The sequence below is a fragment of the Dendrobates tinctorius genome, unplaced genomic scaffold (genome assembly GCF_039654945.1).
Source record: "Dendrobates tinctorius isolate UK_male_01 unplaced genomic scaffold, ASM3965494v1 ptg000164l, whole genome shotgun sequence".
Lineage (NCBI taxonomy): Eukaryota > Metazoa > Chordata > Amphibia > Anura > Dendrobatidae > Dendrobates > Dendrobates tinctorius.
The window spans coordinates 1,063,675-1,083,686 of NW_027361831.1; the positions used below are offsets into that span (position 1 = coordinate 1,063,675).

Below are 20,012 nucleotides of genomic sequence, written 5' to 3' on the forward strand. Positions count from 1 at the left end.
AAGCTGGCCAATTCGACCGATATCACACGACAACTAGAGGAATTAATCGTCAAGCTGACACAAGAAATGTACACCTGGAAAGAGCGAGCTGACAGTTTCCACCAGGTAGAAGCATGTGTCCAAAGCTTGGAGAAAGAGCGTGAAGAGGTCTGTCAATAGCTGGCAAAGGAGAGTTTGAAGGTGGCGAGTATGGAAGTTGCCAACTCCGTGCATTTGGAGCTGGTACGTCACCTGGAGTCCGAGCTTTTGGCAGTCATTGCACTGTTTGGAGAGAAGGAAGCACAGGAGGTCCAGGACCTCGTTAAAAAGTGCTCTAGTGAGAAGAAAAAGGTGGCAGATTTACAGGCCGAACTAAAGGCAATTAAGGAGCATAACGTACAAGAAAAGGCCCTGAGACAAACGGCTGAGCACAGAGTGGATGAGCTGGAGAGGAAGTCTCTGAGGTCACCTGTCAACATGGCAAAGTGTGAATAAGGCCTTAAGAGAAGACGTAGAATTGCTCAGAGAATCAGTAAGAGGTCTTCCACAAGAGGAGGCATTGGTGGTTGAAGACTTACAGCAGCTGTGTCTGAGCGATAACAAGGCAGAGTTACAAATACCTATCTTAGGGAGGGGGCCTGAAGAGTGTAAAACTAAGGAAGACTATGCACTGAGAACGGAACAAGACAATCGCCCGGTTGTAGTAGAAGTCTTGATGGAAAATTCCGTGGCCAAGCGAGAGCCTTCCGTCCATGAAGAGAGTGAACCCTCGACCTTCAAGTGCGTGATAGAGGTACCCGAAGACGTGCAAGAAGCCTGTACCAGTGAGGGTGTGCATGAAGCTTTTAAAAAGCCGGTCAAAGCGTGTAGGGTGCACTGGGCACCTGATACTCAGCAGTTAGTTGCACTGTCAACCAGTGAAGACACAGAGAAAGCGGGTGGCTGTCCTGACGGATATGCATCTGCAATGTCTCCGCGCAAAACAGACGATCATGTTGAGTGATATGAAAGCCGCTCGACGTCTGGAGCTTGCGAGGGAAGCTAAAAATCGTTTGGGCTTGGTGGAAGACGTAATTCCGGTACCCAAACATCTGGTGGGGAGAGTCATTGGTTTGGAAAAGTGATGCAAGACCTTGTGAATAGATCCGGTGTGGCGATGGTGAGGATACCACCTGATGATGAAGTCCAGGCATCTGGTGAAGATGGCATGGTTCCATTCATTGTTGCTGGCTTCGTGGAAAGCCTTAGGAACTTCCGAATGCTCCAGGAATATCGGGTAACATACCTGAGGGAAATGGAGCAGCTAAAGCTGGACCGAATGCAGATTGATAAACAGATGCAGAACATAAGGTGGCGGCCGCCTTCATCCCGCGGTATAAGGACCAGAAGGTACCCTCCAAATAATGAAATGGCAGGTAGCCGAAGACTTTTATCAAGACAAAAACGTAGAGAATCTGCAAGTGGCAGTTCTACTCGCAGTATGAGACTGAGAGACCCGGACAGTAGCTCCTGTGACGTACTAGATGGGTCAGACTCAGACCAGACAGTTGGCTCGACTGTAAGTGGGACTTATGACCGCACCAACCGGGGGAGCCGGACATGGAGAGAAAAGTCGGGTGATGGGGCGGACTGGAGAAGTGTGGAGACGAAAAAGGGTCTGGTGACACAGACGGACTTTGACTGGAGGGCCAAAACCCAAGGCCGATGTACTGACTGCTGGGGGCGGGGGAGGCCTAACACAAATATGATGCCGAATGACGCCCAAAGCAGACTGAGATGGTTCTCTCGACTTGTAAGGCAAGGTGACAGTGTCTACCCGGTCTCGAGGCACATGGGGTGTGACAAATGTTCAACCCCACAAGTTTGAACAGGGGGGAGGGTATGTGGTGCAGTAACCTCTGTTAAAGCTAGGGGGCGCTGCATATGTGACTCAGAATATGCATGTGGGCATTTCCTTGATGGTGAAACAGTGACCGGCATGGTTGTAAATGTCCAGTATGTGTCGCAGATGTTCTCTGCGCTATAAGCCAAAATAGCGTTGTTATGCTGTAGTCCACGAGTTGTTTATCTATAAGGGCGGCCTATAGGGCTAGTCAGAGAGCTGGGTGGGATCGGCTAGCCACATATACACTGCCCACATATGGGGAAGGTTTGGGATTCCCACTATCCCGTAGAATGTAAGTCCGCAAGGACAGGGTCCTCTCCCCCTCTGTACGAGTCCGTCATTGTAAATTTGTTTACTGTTAACGATATCTATAACTTTGTATGTAACCCCCCCTTCCCATGTACAGCACCATGGAATTAATGACGCTATATAAATAAATAATAATAATAATGTGACTGAGGTCTGATCACATGGGTTGTGTGTTTGATCCTGAGTGGTCAGAGTGCAAGGTCCCGGAAGGCCTGTGTGTGTTGAAGGTGTCTGGTACTGAACTTCCTGGAAGAGCACATGGAAAGGCCTGGACCTGGTAGAGTCTGTGACGGCTCTGTGTAGGGAAGCTACTGCCCGGCTGTGGCTCTGCAACTGTAGACGGCCTAGTGAGCAAGGCACTGTCTGAAACAGTGATCCCAGTTCGGCCGCTTCCCTGATAACCCATGAGGGATAAACTGTGAGTACCGCTGACCGGAGTCAGTAAGAAACTTTGTATGCTTTACATGGTAACGCTGCATGCGTGCTGGACATGGCACAGCCTGTGTGCCCACAGGCCTGAGAGCGTGAAGCTCTACTATGGACATTAAGAAGTCATCTGTCTGATGTAAGACTGTTTGCCTTGTGTTCCTGTGACATTGGTTTATGAAGGAAATAAACCACACAGACTGTTACTTTAAGCAAAAGTGTTCCTGTGTGCCTCAATATGGCAGCCAAGCGAGTTAATCCCTGTCCACTCATTTGGTGGATCTCTACAAAGCAGACAGCCAGATGCAGTCTATTACGTCTTGGTGTCTGCCTCCGGTAGGCGTGTACGCCCGAAAACAATGCACGACAGAGCACACATACGCCCGTGGGGAAGGTTCGGATGCAAGCCTCGAAAGGACCACTGAGAGTGGGCAAGTACGCAATGTGAAAGCACACTAAAAAGTTAAGGAGCCTCTACAATCTAAATTTGTATTAGTTTGGGCATTGTTCTAGGAGGGATAAAAGGGATTTTCCAATCATCGATAGATCATAAATAGAAAATGTACACATTATGTTATTTCATGATATGTTTCTTTTTTTTTATATCCAGTAATTACTCAGAATTCTTTATGATGTTACATCAGCCTCATCTGCAGGTCCCTACAATATTGGTATCAGATCCTTTCAGTGCAGATTTTTTATATAAGAGACTCTTCCTGATTGACCAGTCAAGAATGGATACGGACAGAGACAAGATGGCGGAGAGGATATTACACCTCACCCTAGAGATCCTCTTCCGGCTTACTGGAGAGGTGAGAGATTCTGATGACGTCACATTACATCATTCTTATATATGGGAATAACAGATGGACAGAACTGGAGAGGTGTGGACACTGGAAATGTCTGTAGTGAGATTTATTAATGTGTCTCTCCATAACCAGGATTACACAGTAGTGAAGAAGACCTCTAGTGAGCGCTGTCAGGACCCTGTGTCTGAGGGGTGGGAAAGACCCCTGAGCACAATCACGGGGCCTCCACCTCACCCCCTGATGCGTGAGGACAGCAATGACCAGAAGATCCTAGAACTCGCCTACAAGATGATCGAGCTGCTGACTGGAGAGGTGACACTGCTGGGAATGCTGGGACATTATACAGTAATGCTATGAAGGGATTGGGGGATGACGGTATCATTGTATGTGTCAGGTTCCTATAAGGTATCAGGATGTTGCTGTCTATTTCTCCATGGAGGAGTGGAAATATTTAGAAGGACACAAAGATCTGTACAAGGATGTCATGATGGAGGTTCCCCAGCCCCTCACATCACCAGGTAATAGACAGGACTAAATACACACGGCCTATAATTATCTGTATGTAAAGAATGAATTCAGTCCCTGTATGTGTTTCCTCCAGTTTTATCCAGTAAGATGACAACACCAGAGAGATGTCTCCGTCTTCTTCCAGAGGACTGTAAACAAGAAGATCCCGATGTTCCTCAGGATTATCAGGTAGATGGAGAGAAAGTGTCATGAGATCTCCTCTATGATGTGTAGACGGCTGTGAAGGTCTTGTGCTCAGTCTTGTTTTATCCACCAGTATTATATGTTTTATACTTGTGTAATGAGAGCAGTGGAGATGGCAGGATTAGAGCTGATCATAGATGTGACTTCTCCATCTGTCTGTGGCTTTTACAATATTTGTTTCAGAGTGAACATCTAACCCATATTAATACTACAGAGACATATGCGAGGGGTGATGAGGGGTGTAATGAGAAGATTCCTACAGATAAAGGCCCAGGTGAGTAGTAACCACGAACTTTAGAGAAGTCACAGATTATTCTCATTCACTGGCTGTCACTGCTTTACAGGTTTTATCAAGTGGTCACCATTCTGCCACTGTCCGCATTACTTTGGGCATTCGAAGTTCTTTTAACCCCTTTCTGCCAGCAGATGTACTATCCCGTCCATGTGCCCTGGGACTTAATTCCCAGGGACGGGATAGTACGTCATAGCGATCAGCGGCCGGGTGTCAGCTGATTATCACACCTGACACCCGGCACAATGTGTCGGGGCGGTCACGGACCGCCCCCGACACGTTAACCCCTTGTACACCGCGATCAAACACGATCGCGGTGTACCGGGGGTTAAAGGGAAGCATCGGCAGGGAGGGGGCTCCCTCCGTGCTTCCCTGAGCCCCCCCATGGCAGCGCAATGTGCAGCGCTGCTGTGGGGAGCTCTTTCCCTACAAGCCCCCGGATCCAAGATGGCGACAGGGACCTTCGGGGCCTGTAGGGAGCTGACTTCCTCACTGCCTGCAAAGCGCAGGCATGAGGAAGTCTGCAGCAGTGCCTGTGACAGATGGCTGATCTGTCACAGTAATCTGTGATGTGACAGATCAGCGATGTCCCACCTGGGACAATGTAATAAAGTTTAAAAAAAAAAAAAAAAAAGTGTAAAAATAATTTTAAAAAAATCGCTAAATAAATTAGTAAAAAAAAAAAAGTATTCCCCAATAAATTCTTTTTTTTGAAAATAAAAAAACAAATAATAAAAGTACACATATTTGGTATCGCCACGTCTGTAACGACCCGCCCTATAAAACTGTCCCATTAGTTAACCCCTTTAACGAACCCCTTAAAAAATAAAAATAAAAAACGAAGCAAAAAATAATGATTTATTATCATACTACCGAACAAAAAGTGCAATAACGCGCGATCAAAAAGACGCATATAAATATCCATGGTACCGCTGAAAACGTCAGCTTGTCCCGCAAAAAACGAGCCTCCATACAGCGTCATCCGCAAAAAAATTAAAAAGTTATAGCTCGCAGAATAAAGCGATGCAATAATAATTATTTTTTATTTAAAATAGTTTTCATTGCATAGAACTGACAAAACTTAAAAAAACGACCTAAATGAGGTATCGCTGTAACCGTACTGACCCGAAGAATAAAACCGCTTTATCAATTTTACCGCACGCGGAACGGTGTAAACGCACCCCCCCAAAAGAAATTCATGAAACGCTGGTTTTTGTTCATTCTGCGTCCCAAAAATCGGAATAAAAAGCGATCAAAAAATGTCACGTGCCCGAAAATGGTACCAATAAAAACATCAACTTGTCCCGCAAAAAATAAGACCTCACATGACTCGGTGGGTCAAAATACGGAAAAATTATAGCTCTCAATATGTGGTGATGCAAAAAACTATTTTTACAATAAAAAGTGTCTTTTAGCGTGCGACAGCTGCCAAACATAAAAACCGCCATAAATAGTAAATCAAACCCCCCGTTATCACCCCCTTAGTTAGGGAAAAATAATAAAATAAAAAAAATGTATTTATTTCCATTTTCCCATTAGGGTTAGGGCTAGGGTTAGGGCTGAGATTAGGGTTAGGGGTGTGTTGGGGTTAGGGTTGGAATTAGAATTAGGGGTTTCCACTGTTTGGGCACATCAGGTGCTCTCCAAATGCAACATGGCGTCTGATCTCAATTCCAGCCAATTCTGCGTTGAAAAAGTCAAATGGTGCTCCTTCCCTTCCAAGCTCTGCCATACGCCCAAACAGTGTTTTATCCACACATATAGGGTATCATAGACACAGAAAAGAGAAGCGAAAAAGTCCAAAAGACTAAATGATTCAAAAGATAAAACATTGAATCTTTATTGAAATATGACCAAGGTACAGGGGAAGTGAAAACAAGTCAAACATGACCATAGTAGCACAAGGGCGACAAAGTGGGGCATACATGGGGCTTATGGACAGTGTAGGGGAAAACAAGGTGTTTAGGCATTGTTATGATGGTAGCATTGAAAATATAACACCCATCCCCGAAATACACATATTATGAATACCATTCAACAGGATATATTAATATAGAGACACTAAGTCAATGTATACACATCTTTACCTGTTTGGATGGAAGATGAAAGTCCACCCAAGTATGACCCCCCCCCAACGCACGTTTCGGCAACTGGCCTTTCTCAAGAAAAAAGAAAGGCCAGTTGCCGAAACGTGTCCATAAGCCCCATGTATGCCCCACTTTGTCGCCCTTGTGCTACTATGGTCATGTTTGACTTGTTTTCACTTCCCCTGTACCTTGGTCATATTTCAATAAAGATTCAATGTTTTATCTTTTGAATTATTTAGTCTTTTGGACTTTTTCGCTTCTCTTTTCTGTGTCTATGGTTATGTCTTTGCGATTGTCCACATGTTCCTTAAACCCTTTACTTTATTGTATACATTAGTGTTTATGGGTTGCTTATCCTTAATGTGGTTATGTACATATAGGGTATCAGCATAGTCAGGACAAATTGCAAAACAATGTCTCCTGTTACCCTTAGGAAAATAAAAAATTGGGGGCAAAAATATCATTTTTGTGGAAAAAAATGATTTTTTTATTTTCACGCCCAGGCGTTATAAACTTCTGTGAAGCACTTGGGGGTTCAAAGTGCTCACCACACATCTAGATAAGTTCCGTGGGGGGTCTAGTTTCCAAAATGGGGTCACTTGTGGGGAGTTTCAATAGTTTAGGTACATCAGGGGCTCTCCAAACGCACATGACACCCGCAGACCAATCCATCAAAGTCTGCATTCCAAAACGTCACTACTTCCCTTCCGAGCCCCGACGTGTGCCCATACAGTAGTTTTCTCCCACATATGAGGTATCAGTGTACTAAGGACAAATTGGACAACAACTTTTGCGGTCTAATTTCTCCTGTTTCCCTTGGGAAAATAAAAAAATTGGTGACTAAAAGATCATGTTTGTGGAAAAAATACGATTTTTTTATTTTCACACCCGGGCGTTATAAACTTCTGTGAAGCACTGGGGGGTTCAAAGTGCTCACCACACATCTAGATAAGTTCCTTGGGGGGTCTAGTTTCCAAAATGGTGTCATTTGTGGGGGGTTTCTACTGTTTTGGTACATCAGGGGCTTTCCAAACGCGACATGGTGTCCGATCTCAATTCCAGCCAAAAACGTCAAATGGCGCTGCTTCCCTTCCGAGCTCTGCCATGTGCCCAAATAGTCATTTACACCCACATATGGGGTATCAGCGTACTCAGGACAAATTGCACAATAACTTTTAGGGTCTTGTTTCCCTTGGAAAAATAAAAATTTGGGGTGAAAAGATCATTTTTGTGGAAAAAATATGATTTTTTAATTGTACCGCTGTACGTTATAAACTTCTGTGAAGCCCTTGTTGGGTTCAAAGTTCTCACCACATATCTAGATAAGTTCCTTGGGGGGTCTAGTTTCCAAAATGGGGTCACTTGTGGGGGGTTTCCACTGTTTAGGTACATCAGGGGGACTCCAAACGCGACATGGCGTCCGATCTGAATTCCAGCCTATTTTGCATTGAAAAAGTCAAACGGCGCTCCTTCCCTTCTGAGGTCTGCCATGCACCGAAACAGTGGTTCCCCCCCACATATCAGGTATCAGCGTACTCAGGACAAATTGCACAATAACTTTTGCAGTCCAATTTCTCCTGTTACCCTTGGTAAAATAAAAAAAATTGAACCTGAAGTATTTTTTTTGTGAAAAAAAAAGTTAAATGTTCATTTTTTTTTTTTTTTTAAATATTCAAAAAATTCATGTGACGCACCTAAAGAGTTAATAAACTTCTTGAATGTGGTTTTGAGCACCTTAAGGGGTGCAGTTTTTAGAATGGTGTCACTTTTGGGTATTTTCTATCATATAGACCCCTCAAAGTGGCTTTAAATGTGATGTGGTCCGTAAAAATAAAATGGTGTTGCAAAAATAAGAAATCGCTGGTCAACATTTAACCCTTTTAACTTCCTAACAAAAAAATTTTGGTTCCAAAATTGTGCTGATGTAAAGTAAACATGTGGGAAATGTTATTTATTAAGTTTTTTGTGTGCCGTATCTCTGTGATTTAAGGGCATAAAAATTCAAATTTGGAAAATTGCGAAATTTTCAAGATTTTTGCAAAATTTCTGTTTTTTTTCACAAATAAACGCAAGTTATATGAATGAAATTTTACCATTAACATGAAGTACAATATGTCACGAGAAAACAATGTCAGAATCACCGGGATCCATGGAAGCGTTTCAGAGTTATTACCTCATAAAGGTACAGTGGTCAGAATTGTAAAAATTGGCCCGGTCATGAACGTGCAAACCACCCTTGGGGCTTAAGGGGTTAATGGAGTGATGTCTATTTTGACCACAACTTACAGCTTGGTGCAGGGCTGTGGAGTCGGAGTTGTGGAGTCGGAGTCGGAGTTAGTTTTGGTTGGAGTCAGAGTCGGTAGAAATGTACCGACTCCGACTCCAGCTTTAAAAAAAATGTATTAATATTTCATAATTGAACTTTCATATGAATTTTATAAATGTTACTCAAATATATATGTTCTATCAAACTATGAACAACAGTGATAATCAGTTCTGCTGGAGATAGAGACATTTCTTACTTCTTGTGTGTCACTGTTCTCCACTGCCCTTATCTAATCTTATACTTGGTTAACCTCATGCTGCCCCAACCCCCCTACTTACAATGTATGAAACTGAAAGTGAAAATGTGTTGCAAATTCTTAGTAGTAAAGCTCCTCCTCTAGACTAGATCATACTAGGTGTGCGTCTTCCAAGCATCTCACAGCTGCCTGCTACTCAGAAGAGGAAGACTGTAAGAAGTATTATCCTTTCAACAAACTTTGCATCAGTTAACTGTGAGTACATGAGGAATAATAACAGTATTACTGACCACTATATCAGTTGTACGACCTGGCAATAATTTTGTACAATTGTTTTTAGGAAAAACAATTGTCATTTGGATTGTGAATGCAGAATTAAAAACCTGAGAATGTCAAAGAAGCATCACATTAAATCAGCTGTATTTGAACATTTCACCATCACTCAAGATAGAAAACATTATGTCTGTCAGTGTATGACAAATGATCCAGACGAAAACAAATGCTGTGAAGCCAAGATGAGTGCATATTCAGGCAAAGATAAAAATGCTCCTACCAGAGCTTCTAATCTAAAGAGACATTTACAGTGCTTTCATCCAGAAGTACTGAAAGCAGTGGATGAGAAAGACTGCATCCAAACCAATGAACCAGTGCCCAGCTCTTCCAGCCAAACAAAGGAGCAGAGAACTTTGCAGCCATCAGTTGCAAGATATTTTGTCAGTGACAAAGTTACTGTGACAATGACAGTAGATACATTTAAAAAACAGATCATAGAGCTTGTTGTAAAGGATAGTGTGCCTATTTCATTATTTTCACGACCAGTTTTTATGTGTCTGAATGGGGAAATGGCCCGCAAGCTTGGTGTTTCTCTGGAGAGAGAGAGTATTAGAAAATTAGTAATCGAAGAAGCTTTTAAACAAAAGGAAGAACTTAAAAAAACTCTCAAGGGACGCTTTCTGTTTCTTAAAATGGATGCCTGCACACGTCACAGAGTGAACTATTTTGCCATCAATGTCCGATTTGTTTGTGACAAAAATGAAATAGTTACCAAGACATTGGCAGTAAAAGACACCAAAGCTCATCACACCAGTGAGTTTCTCCAGGTCTTGGTGGAAAAGGTTCTGCAAGACTATGAACTTAAAAAAGAGCAAGTTCTTTCTGTCGTAACTGACAATGCTTCAAATATGATAAGTACTATTAAGCTAATGAATGAGAGTAATGATGATGACCAGCAGCTAGAAGAACATTCTGGGTCCACAGACACAGAAATGTTTGAAATAGAGGAATACAGTATTGTAACTGAGGAGCAAACTGAAGTTGCTTCAGATGAACAGCAACATGATAGTTTAGATCAGTGGTCCCCAACCTTTTTTGCACCAGGGACCGGTTTCAAGCAAGACCATTCTTCCATGGCCCGGCAGGGCGTGGATGGAGGTGTGGCAGGGGCGGGGCTTTGGCCATAAGGGGGCGGGGCTATGGACACGGTTGTAGTGTAGCAGTGCATACTTATAATTAAATAACATTTATAATGTGACTCAACTCACCATAGGTTTTGAATGAGTGCTCCATCACCCCCTTCTCCCCATCATTGCCTTCACCCCATCACTCCCCTCTCCCCATCATTGCCTTCACCCCATCACTCCCCTCTCCCCATCATTGCCTTCACCCCATCACTCCCTTCTCCCCATCATTGCCTTCACCCCATCACTCCCTTCTCCCCATCATTGCCTTCACCCTATCACTCCCTTCTCCCCATCATTGCCTTCACCCCATCACTCCCCTCTCCCCATCATTGCCTTCACCCCATCACTCCCTTCTCCCCATCATTGCCTTCAGCCCATCACTCCCCTCTCCGCATCATTGCCTTCACCCCATCACTCCCTTCTCCCCATCATTGCCTTCAGCCCATCACTCCCCTCTCCCCATCATTGCCTTCACCCCATCACTCCCTTCTCCCCATCACTCCCCTCTCCCCATCATTACCTTCACCCCATCACTCCCTTCTCCCCATCATTGCCTTCACCCCATCACTCCCTTCTCCCCATCATTGTCTTCAGCCCATCACTCCCTTCTCTCCATCATTGCCTTCACCCCATCACTCCCCTCTCCCCATCATTGCCTTCACCCCATCACTCCCCTCTCCCCATCATTGCCTTCACCCCATCACTCCCCTCTCCCCATCACTGCCTTCACCCCATCACTGCTGTCACCCCATCACTCCCTTCTCCCCATCACTCCCCTCTCCCCATCATTACCTTCACCCCATCACTCCCTTCTCCCCATCATTGCCTTCACCCTATCACTCCCTTCTCCCCATCATTGTCTTCAGCCCATCACTCCCTTCTCCCCATCACTGCCTTCACCCCATCACTGCCGTCTCCCCATCACTGCCTTCACCCCATCACTGCTGTCTCCCCATCACTGCCTTCACCCCATCACCCCCTTCTCCCCATCACTCCCTTCTCCCCATCACTCCCCTCTCCCCATCATTACCTTCACCCCATCACTCCCTTCTCCCCATCATTGTCTTCAGCCCATCACTCCCTTCTCTCCATCATTGTCTTCACCCCATCACTCCCTTCACCCCATCACTCCCCTCTCCCCATCACTGCCTTCACCCCATCACTGCTGTCTCCCCATCACTGCCTTCACCCCATCACTCCCTTCACCCCATCACTCCCTTCTCCCCATCATTACCTTCACCCCATCACTCCATTCTCCCCATCATTGTCTTCAGCCCATCACTCCCCTCTCCCCATCATTGCCTTCACCCCATCACTCCCCTCTCCCCATCATTGCCTTCACCCCATCACTGCTGTCTCTCCATCACTCCCCTCATGGCCTTCTCCTCATGTCCCCATCTCCTCCAGGGCCAGGCTACACAAACACAGACCAACACACACATACATACACACACACATACACACATACATATACATACACACACATACACACACACATACATATTATACGTACACACACACAGACACCACCTCTCTCCTCTCACCTGCCCGCCGCCCGCGCTTCCTTGCTCTGACACAGCAGCGGCCGCGCTCCTCTCTGTGTCAGTCAGAGACAGGAAGCGCGGGCGGCGGGCAGGAAGCTGGACGCAGTGGATGGGTCCTTGCAGCTCCGCTCCTGCTATTCCCTCTTGCAGGCAGCGGAGCTGCTTGGATCGCTCCCTGCCGCCACTGACCGCCCCTGGCTCCCCTTGTGTCCGCGGACCGGCAAGGGCACTGCAGCGGCCCGGTGCTGGGCAGCGGACCGGCGGTTGGGGACCCCTGGTTTAGATGATCTTGTTGAAACTGTGTCAATATGTTCTTTCATTCATCACATGCGCTGTGTTGTGCATACGCTACAGCTGGCTATAAGAGACAGTCTGCAAGAAGGACATGCTGCTGCACTGATTGGCAAGGTGAGAAAATTGGCTACTGTTGCCAGAACCCCTAAAGTTGACTCAGTTTTGAAGAGACGTGCTGGAAAAGGGGCAATTATTGATCAAGCCACACGATGGGGCAGTACTTACTTAATGATTCAGCGCTTGGTTGAACTGAAAACCTTTCTTGTAGACATGGCTAACCCTCAACTGACGCTAAATGAAAGTCAGTGGAATCAGGTGACTGAGCTGGAAAAATTGCTAGAGCACCCATTTACAGTGACTAAAAAATTACAAGCAGAGGACTTATCTCCAGGTATTTTCTTAAAGGAGTGGAAGAACCTGATGTTTCGCCTGTCCCAAAGAGGAGGGTTAATTGCAAGTGGCATTGCTACATCAATGAAACGGAGAGAGGAGCTACTATTACAAAATAACATTCTTTTGGCAGCTGTTTATGTAGACCCAATGCATCGGATTCTTCTAGATGATCAACAGCTAAGTAAAGGAAAAGAAGCTCTGTTTGAAATAGCAGTAAGGATGATAGGGTTGCATAACAGTGAGGAGGAACAAGAAGAATTTGGTCGTCCTGCCACATCTTCACCCTCATCATCGACTGATGAAGAATTTAATTTCGAAAAATATTTGGATCACAAGGACCGTGCAAAGCGTTTCCGCATAGAAGAAGAGTCATCCCCATCAAGGAACACAGCCAGTACATTTCAGCAGAATTTTTCATGTGCACTAAAAGAAATTGAGAAATTTGACCGTTCATCAAAAATAACAGTGCAACAAGCGATTCCTCTGTATCCTGACATTGTTAGAGATGTTGCCCGAGTGGTTACTGCTTTGCCACCAACACAAGTTAGTGTAGAGAGGTTGTTCTCTGCTCTCAAAATAATTAGATCAGATTTGAGGGCATCCATGAAGGAGGATCTGACAGAGGCAATACTTTTTCTGAGGACAAATTTATAGATTTCTTCTTATTAACTGCATAAAAGTGTTTATTGCATATTTACTTACAGTTTAGAAAAGTTTATAAAAGTTATTTGCTATATTCTAATTGTATTCTAATAAATGTGGTTTTTGCTCTAAGTGGTCTGATTACTTATATGATGGTGAGAAACTGAATAAGCACGATGTTTAATATTTTACAACAGTAAATTTGTTGTTATGAATTGGCCATTTATGAAGGAGCCGGAGTCGGAGCCTGATAAAATCCAGGAGTCGGAGTCGCAACTGTGGCTTACCGGCTCCACAGCCCTGGCTTGGTGAATCCATCCTTCCCCCTGGAATTAGAAGAGGCTGACCCTTATCTGCCCAGATATTTAAACCCTTTACCCCCGAAGATGTTTGCACATTAATTATCAGGCCAACAGATCCTGTAGATTCTGAGTTTGTTTCTTCATGACATATTGTACTTCATGATAATGGTAAAAGATAATGTTAAGACTTGTGTTTATTTGTGAAAAAAATGGAAATTTGGTGAAAAATTGGAAAATTTCCTAATTTTCCAACTTTGAATTTTCATGTACTTAAATCACAGAGATCAGTCACACAAAATAGTAAATAAGTAACATTTCCCACATGTCTACTTTACATCAGCACAATTTTGAAGCTAAATTTTTTTTTTTGTTAGGAAGTTATAAGTGTTAAAAGTTGACCAGCAATTTTTTTTTTTTTTTTTTTCCTTTTTGCAACAAAATTTACGAAACCATTTTTTTAGGGACCGCATCACATTTGAAATCACTTTGAGGGGTCTATATGATAGGAGATACTCAAAAGTGACACTATTTCTAAAAACTGCACCCCTCAAGGTGCTGAAAATCACATTCAAGATGTTTATTTACCCTTTCAGGTGCTTCACAGGAATTTTTGGAATGTGAAAAAAATGAAACATTTTACTTTTTCTCACAAAAAAATTAGTTCAGATACAAATTTTTTTTATTTTGACATGGATAACAGGATAAAATGGAACCCAAAATTTATGTAATTACACCTGATCATGCCGATACCCCATATGAGGGAGAAAACCATTGTTTGGACACACGACAGAGCTCGGAAGGGAAGGAGCGTCATTTGACTTTTTGAATGCAAAATTTGCTCAAACAATTGGCGAATTCCATGTCGCGTTTGGAGAGCCTCTGATGTATCTAAACATTTAATATCCCCCACAAGTAACACCATTTTGGAAACTAGACCCTTCAGGGAACTGTTCTAGATATGTTGTGAGCACTGTTGTGAACTCATTTTCTGGTCTACCAGTTGTGAGTTCTCCTTCCGGGCTCCCTCTGGTGGTAACAGGAGGTAGTGAGGTTGATTTAATTAGTAGAGATCTGCCACCTGATGATGAGGATAACGTTTGGATCTCTGGAATCTCAGACTGGATTTAAGACAGCCGACGCCCTATTCTGGTGCTGGTGATTCCTTCTGGCTTTTCAGGTCTTGGTTTTCAGCTCTGTTCCAGTCATCTCAAGCTAAGTGTTTCTGCTATTGTTCACACTTGATTTTGTTGGTCTATTCAGTTTTTTTGTGTGGTCAGCCAGCCCCGGCTGGGGCTGTGCTGAATTTCCACTCTTATTTATCTGTATTTGCCAATTTGCTTTTTGTCCCTTATTAGATTGGCCTCTTTTTTGCTCTGTCTCAGAATATTTCAGAGTGCTGATATAGTGGGAGAAGTCTAGTGGCTTCAGGGTTAATTTTGTTATCAGAAGTGTTGGACATTATTTTTGTAGGGTTTTTGGGGCAGATTGCAGACAGTGTCTTTCCTTTCCTGTCCTTGCTAGTTAGTTTGGGCCCCATCGTTTGCTCAGCCTATTTTCCTGCCTATGTTTTTGTTTTCATCTTGTTTCACCGTCAATACATGTGTGGGGGCTGTCTATTCCTTTGGGGTCTGCTCTGGGGCAGTTAGTTTTCCCCTTTTCTTGCTTTAGGCTTATTTAGTCCTCCGGCAGTGACGAGGCATCTAGATTCATCGTAGGAACGCTCCACGGCTGCTGCTAGTTGTGTGGTTAGGATCAGGGGTCTGCAATCTGCATAGTTACCAACCTCTCTGGTTTTCTGTGACTTAGCTTGTTTAGTTTTCCTCCTCGGTGACCCATTCATAACAGAGCACATTGAACCCATCAGGGGCTTCACATAAGTATATAACGTTGAGCCTCAAAAATAAAAAGCATCACATTTTCCCCACAAATAAGTTTTTAGCCAAAAATATTGCATTTTCATGAGGGTAATAGGAAAAATTGCACCATTCAAATTGTCACTTCTTTCCGTGTTTTTTCAGCGTTTTCCCCCATTGACTTGAATGGGTGGTGAAAAAACACACCAAAAACACAGGCATCATGTTTTGCTGCGTTTTTTTGTAACAAAACCTGATTCTATGGAATATGACTTTTTTTCAACACTAAACTTTATCCGCATGCACAAGAGACAAATTTAGCATGCCAAAACCGCCGCAAAAAATGCATGGTAATACAAGACCAACTCATTCATAAACAAAACAATCATTTATTTAAAGAATAAACTGAAACAAATGTTGGATGAAACAGGCCGTGATGTTTATTAAGAATTACTAACAAGAAATATGAAATATATAATCAATTTTTATAATAAAATCAGAATCATCTATTATCCCACTAGTATGCATCACGACAATATAAAGGGAGGGCGGGCAGGCGTCTTCAATCTTCTTTGACACTGACAGCTGATCAGCGCATCCAGGAGTTTAAATATATGAAATCAGGGACCTAGAAAAAAGCGGGAAACCAAGCAGCTGAGAACCATCTGTAACCAGAAATACTAAAAATAGTCAGGGAAATTGAGCTTTGCCCTGGCAAACCATGTAGATGAGGAACATAGAGAAAACACAATAGAGAGTAAAAGATAGAAATTACCAGGCAAATTACATGTGGTCTGTGTGACCATGCGTCCCCCATATTATGATATGGGGGGCCTAAAAGAAAAAACAAGGAAAACCTGGAAAATGCTGAAAAAACGCCTAGTGTGAACTTACCCTACAACAGTTAGTCATGCTGTACAAAAAAAATTAATAGCATTTTGTATTTGTCTACTTTTACATCTGCATCATTTTTCAAACGTCATTTTATTTTGTCGGGATGTTAGAAGAGGAGCCTGTTAAAAGGGAACCTGTCAGCAGGATTGTGCACAGTAACCTACAGACATTGTCAGGTCAGCGCCGTTAGGCTGTGTTCACACGTCGCGGTTGTTCGTGTTTCTGCGGCGGTTTTAAACGCGCGATTTAAGCATCCCATGCATTCCTATGGGATTCCACAATGCTGTGCTAATGCTGCGTTTTTTTCCGCGGCAGAATGGCTTTGCGGTAAACGCAGCATGCTTATTAACTTAGCGGAATCATGGCGCGATCCCGCACCCATAGGAATGCATTGTTCTGCTTACTTTCCGCATGTGGCTGTGCCCACCGTGCGGAAAGTAAGCAGAACATTTGCGGATGGTACCCACAGTCCGGAGGAGAGGAGACTGTCCTTCGGGCTGTGGGTACCATATCCCTGTAAAAAATAAAATTGTTATTCTTACCTTCTGGCGTCCCGCGCAGCCTTCTCGCCTCTCTCCACACTCCCGGTCCCAGTAATCCTTTGCGAGAATGACCGTGATGACATCGCGATCTCGCGGGAGCGCGACGTCTCGCAGTCATTCGCGCAAAGGATTACTGGGATCGGGAGCGTGGAGAGAGGCTGGAAGGCTGCGTGGGACGCCAGAAGGTAAGAATAACAATATTTTTTTAATTATTTTTTACATCCTATCTTTTACTACTGATGCTGCATAGGCAGCATCAGTAGTAAAAAGTTGGTCACATTCGTCAAACACTGTTTGACGAGTGTGACCAACCTGTCAATCAGTTCTCCAAACGATGCTACAGATCGCTTGGAAAACGCTAGCATTCTGCAAGCTAATTAAGCTTGCAAAATGCTAGTTTTTCCGCAGGAAAATAGCGGAAATTCAAATGCGATTTTTTTTTTTTTTTTTTCTTCCGCGGAATGGAATCCCGAATTCTCACTGTAATTTCCGCGAGAGTTCCGCTAGTTGGCGCCTGCGCAGTAGCAGCTATCGGCGATCGCCAATAGCTGCTATTGCACAGGCTGCAGCGGCACTTGTAGCCCATGTCTGTGTGTACGTCTGTGTGTTGTGGCTCATGAAGCAATGGCTCCAGCAGCAGTCCACTGCTTGTGAATATCCCCCAAATTTTTGAATGGCCTTTTCTTAACAATCCTTTCAAGGCTGCATTTATCCCGGTTGCTTGTGCACCTTTTTCTACCACACTTTTTCCTTACACTCAACTTTCCATTAATATGCTTGGATACAGCACTCTGTGAACAGCCGACTTCTTTAGCAATGAGCTTTTGTGGCTTACCCTCCTTGTGGAGTGTGTCAATGGCTACCTCTGGACATCTGTCAAATCAGCAGTCTTCCCCATGATTGTGGAGCCTACTGAAACAGACTAAGGGACATTTTTAAATGCTTAGGAAGCCTTTGCAGGTGTTTGCTAATTATTCTAATTTGAGGAGATAATGACTTTTGGGTTTTCATTGGCTGTAAGCCATAATCATCAACATTAACAGAAATAAACACTTGAAAGAGATCACTGTTTGTAATGACTATATATATATATATATATATATATATATATAGTATGAGATTCACTTTTTGTATTGAAGAACTGAAATAAATTTTAACTTTTTGAAATTCTAATTTTGTGAGAAGCACTTGTGTATATAATATTAATTATGAAGATTAGGGGGCAGGTCTCTGTGAGATCAGTGACCTGTCAGCAGTCTTCAGTATGAACAGCTAATCAGAGCACCACATGAAGACCTGCGCACAGGCTGCCCCGGCGCACGAGCATACATTAACTCAAAACTGAAAATAAAGATTAAACAACAACCACAAGAAGAATTGCATTAACCAAGGTATCATTTTAATAAATATAAAGGTACCAATCTAACACTGTCTGTAGTGTGGGAAGGAGGACTCCCAGACAGTGAAAGGACAGGTACCCAGGGGATTGCCATCAGGGTGTGACGGACTCAGCTCCTGCTGAGCCCATTTTTTGAGTGGACCTGGTCGTGGCACCCACCCACCGAGGGCGAGCTGACCTTGTGAGAATCCACCCCCTATACAGGGAGTGTCAGGGGCAAGACCAAGGGGGTGAGCCACCACGACTGCTGGGACCAGACGGCCGGCTCAGGGGACACTAGACGAGTGTCTGACAACAAGGACGAGCAGGAAGCAAGACGAGACTAGACGTAGGTGCAAGGTATCTTCATTAGAATAACACAAGATCACATACAGAGAAAACAAGCAAAACGTGCAAGGTGCGCGCGTGGGCACGCCAAGGTCCATAACATGGTACGTGCCAGATGGCACAGGTAATGGCATCGGACTCCGGACTGCTGGCAAACCGACAGGGTCCAGGGATCAGGCTGCGGACGTCAGCTCCGGACATCAGGCCGTAGTCATCTGGTTCTGGACCTCTGGCAACGGTCGGCAGGTTCCGGGCATCCGGCAGGCAAACCAGGGTTCAGGCAAGGAGGCACGACAGATATCCAAGCAGGGTGCGTGTTTAGGGAACACGCCAAGGTCCAAGGCTAGGTGCGTGTGTAGGGGACACGCCAGGGTCCAAGGCTAGGTGCGTGTGTAGGGGACACACCAGGGTTCAAGACTAGGTGCAAGGCAAGGTGCGTGTGTAGGGGACACGCCAGGGTTCAAAGCGAGGTGCGTGTGTAGGGGACACGCCAAGGTTCGCAAACGAGACAGGGTGCGTGTGTAGCCACGCCAAAGCATAGAATAAGACAGTGCGTGTAGAGACACGCCAAGGTACAAGGTATAAGACAGAGTGCGTGTAGAGACACGCCAAGGTTCAAGGTACAAGACAGAGTGCGTGTAGAGACACGCCAAGGTACAAGACAGAGTGCGTGTAGAGACACGCCAAGGCACAAGACAGAGTGCGTGTAGAGACACGCCAGGGTTCAGAGCAGGGCTGCGTGCTAGGAGCTACACAGGGACGCACACCTCACTGGCCAATGCACACGGCTGTAACGCCAGCACGAGGCACGACTAAGGCACAGGAGGGGGCAAAGGAACCTTCGTGCTAGGAGCCACGCCAGGGTTCAAGGCAGGGTGCGTGCTAGGAGCCACGCCAGGGTTCAAGGCAGGGTGCGTGCTAGGAGCCACGCCAGGGTTCAAGGCAGGGTGCGTGCTAGGAGCCACGCCAGGGCACAAGGAAGGGCTGCGTGCTAGGAGCCACGCAGGGGGCACGCCACACTGGCCAGTACACAAACACGTGGCACTTACCACGGCACAGGAGACGGCCAAGGGGAACCCACGCCAGGGTTCAATGCAAGGACAAGGCAGGGAACAAGGCAAGGAATACAGGCAGAAACAGAGCCAGGTCAGAGAGAGGACAGAGTCTAGCAGCGGAGCGTAGGCAGAAGCCCAGAGCCGGGCCAAGGGAAGACCTTGGGACTAGACAAAGAAACGAGCACTAAGGAGAGGAGAAATGGTGCGTGTGCCAGGGAGCACTACAGAGCACCATAGGAGAGAGCGAGGCAGAGCAAGCAAAGACTGAGACCATAGGGAGGAACACA

At 44.9% G+C, this 20,012-nt stretch overlaps 1 protein-coding gene across 3 annotated transcripts in view; it reads left to right on the forward strand.

The window, feature by feature from the left end:
• LOC141053011 (uncharacterized) overlaps positions 1–20,012 on the forward strand; it is a 109,728-nt gene that overhangs the window by 70,079 nt on the left and 19,637 nt on the right. Inside the window, exons 2-6 of one of the 3 annotated variants that reach the window (XM_073550338.1) lie at positions 3,244–3,411; positions 3,541–3,720; positions 3,803–3,926; positions 4,010–4,104; positions 4,303–4,393. The exons of 1 other annotated variant lie outside the window; for it this stretch is intronic. In XM_073550338.1, coding sequence (XP_073406439.1) covers positions 3,244–3,411; positions 3,541–3,720; positions 3,803–3,926; positions 4,010–4,104; positions 4,303–4,393 — 658 coding nt within the window. Of the gene's footprint in view, positions 1–3,209; positions 3,412–3,540; positions 3,721–3,802; positions 3,927–4,009; positions 4,105–4,302; positions 4,394–20,012 lie in introns of all 3 variants that reach the window. One more of the 3 variants, XM_073550339.1, reaches the window with a different exon arrangement.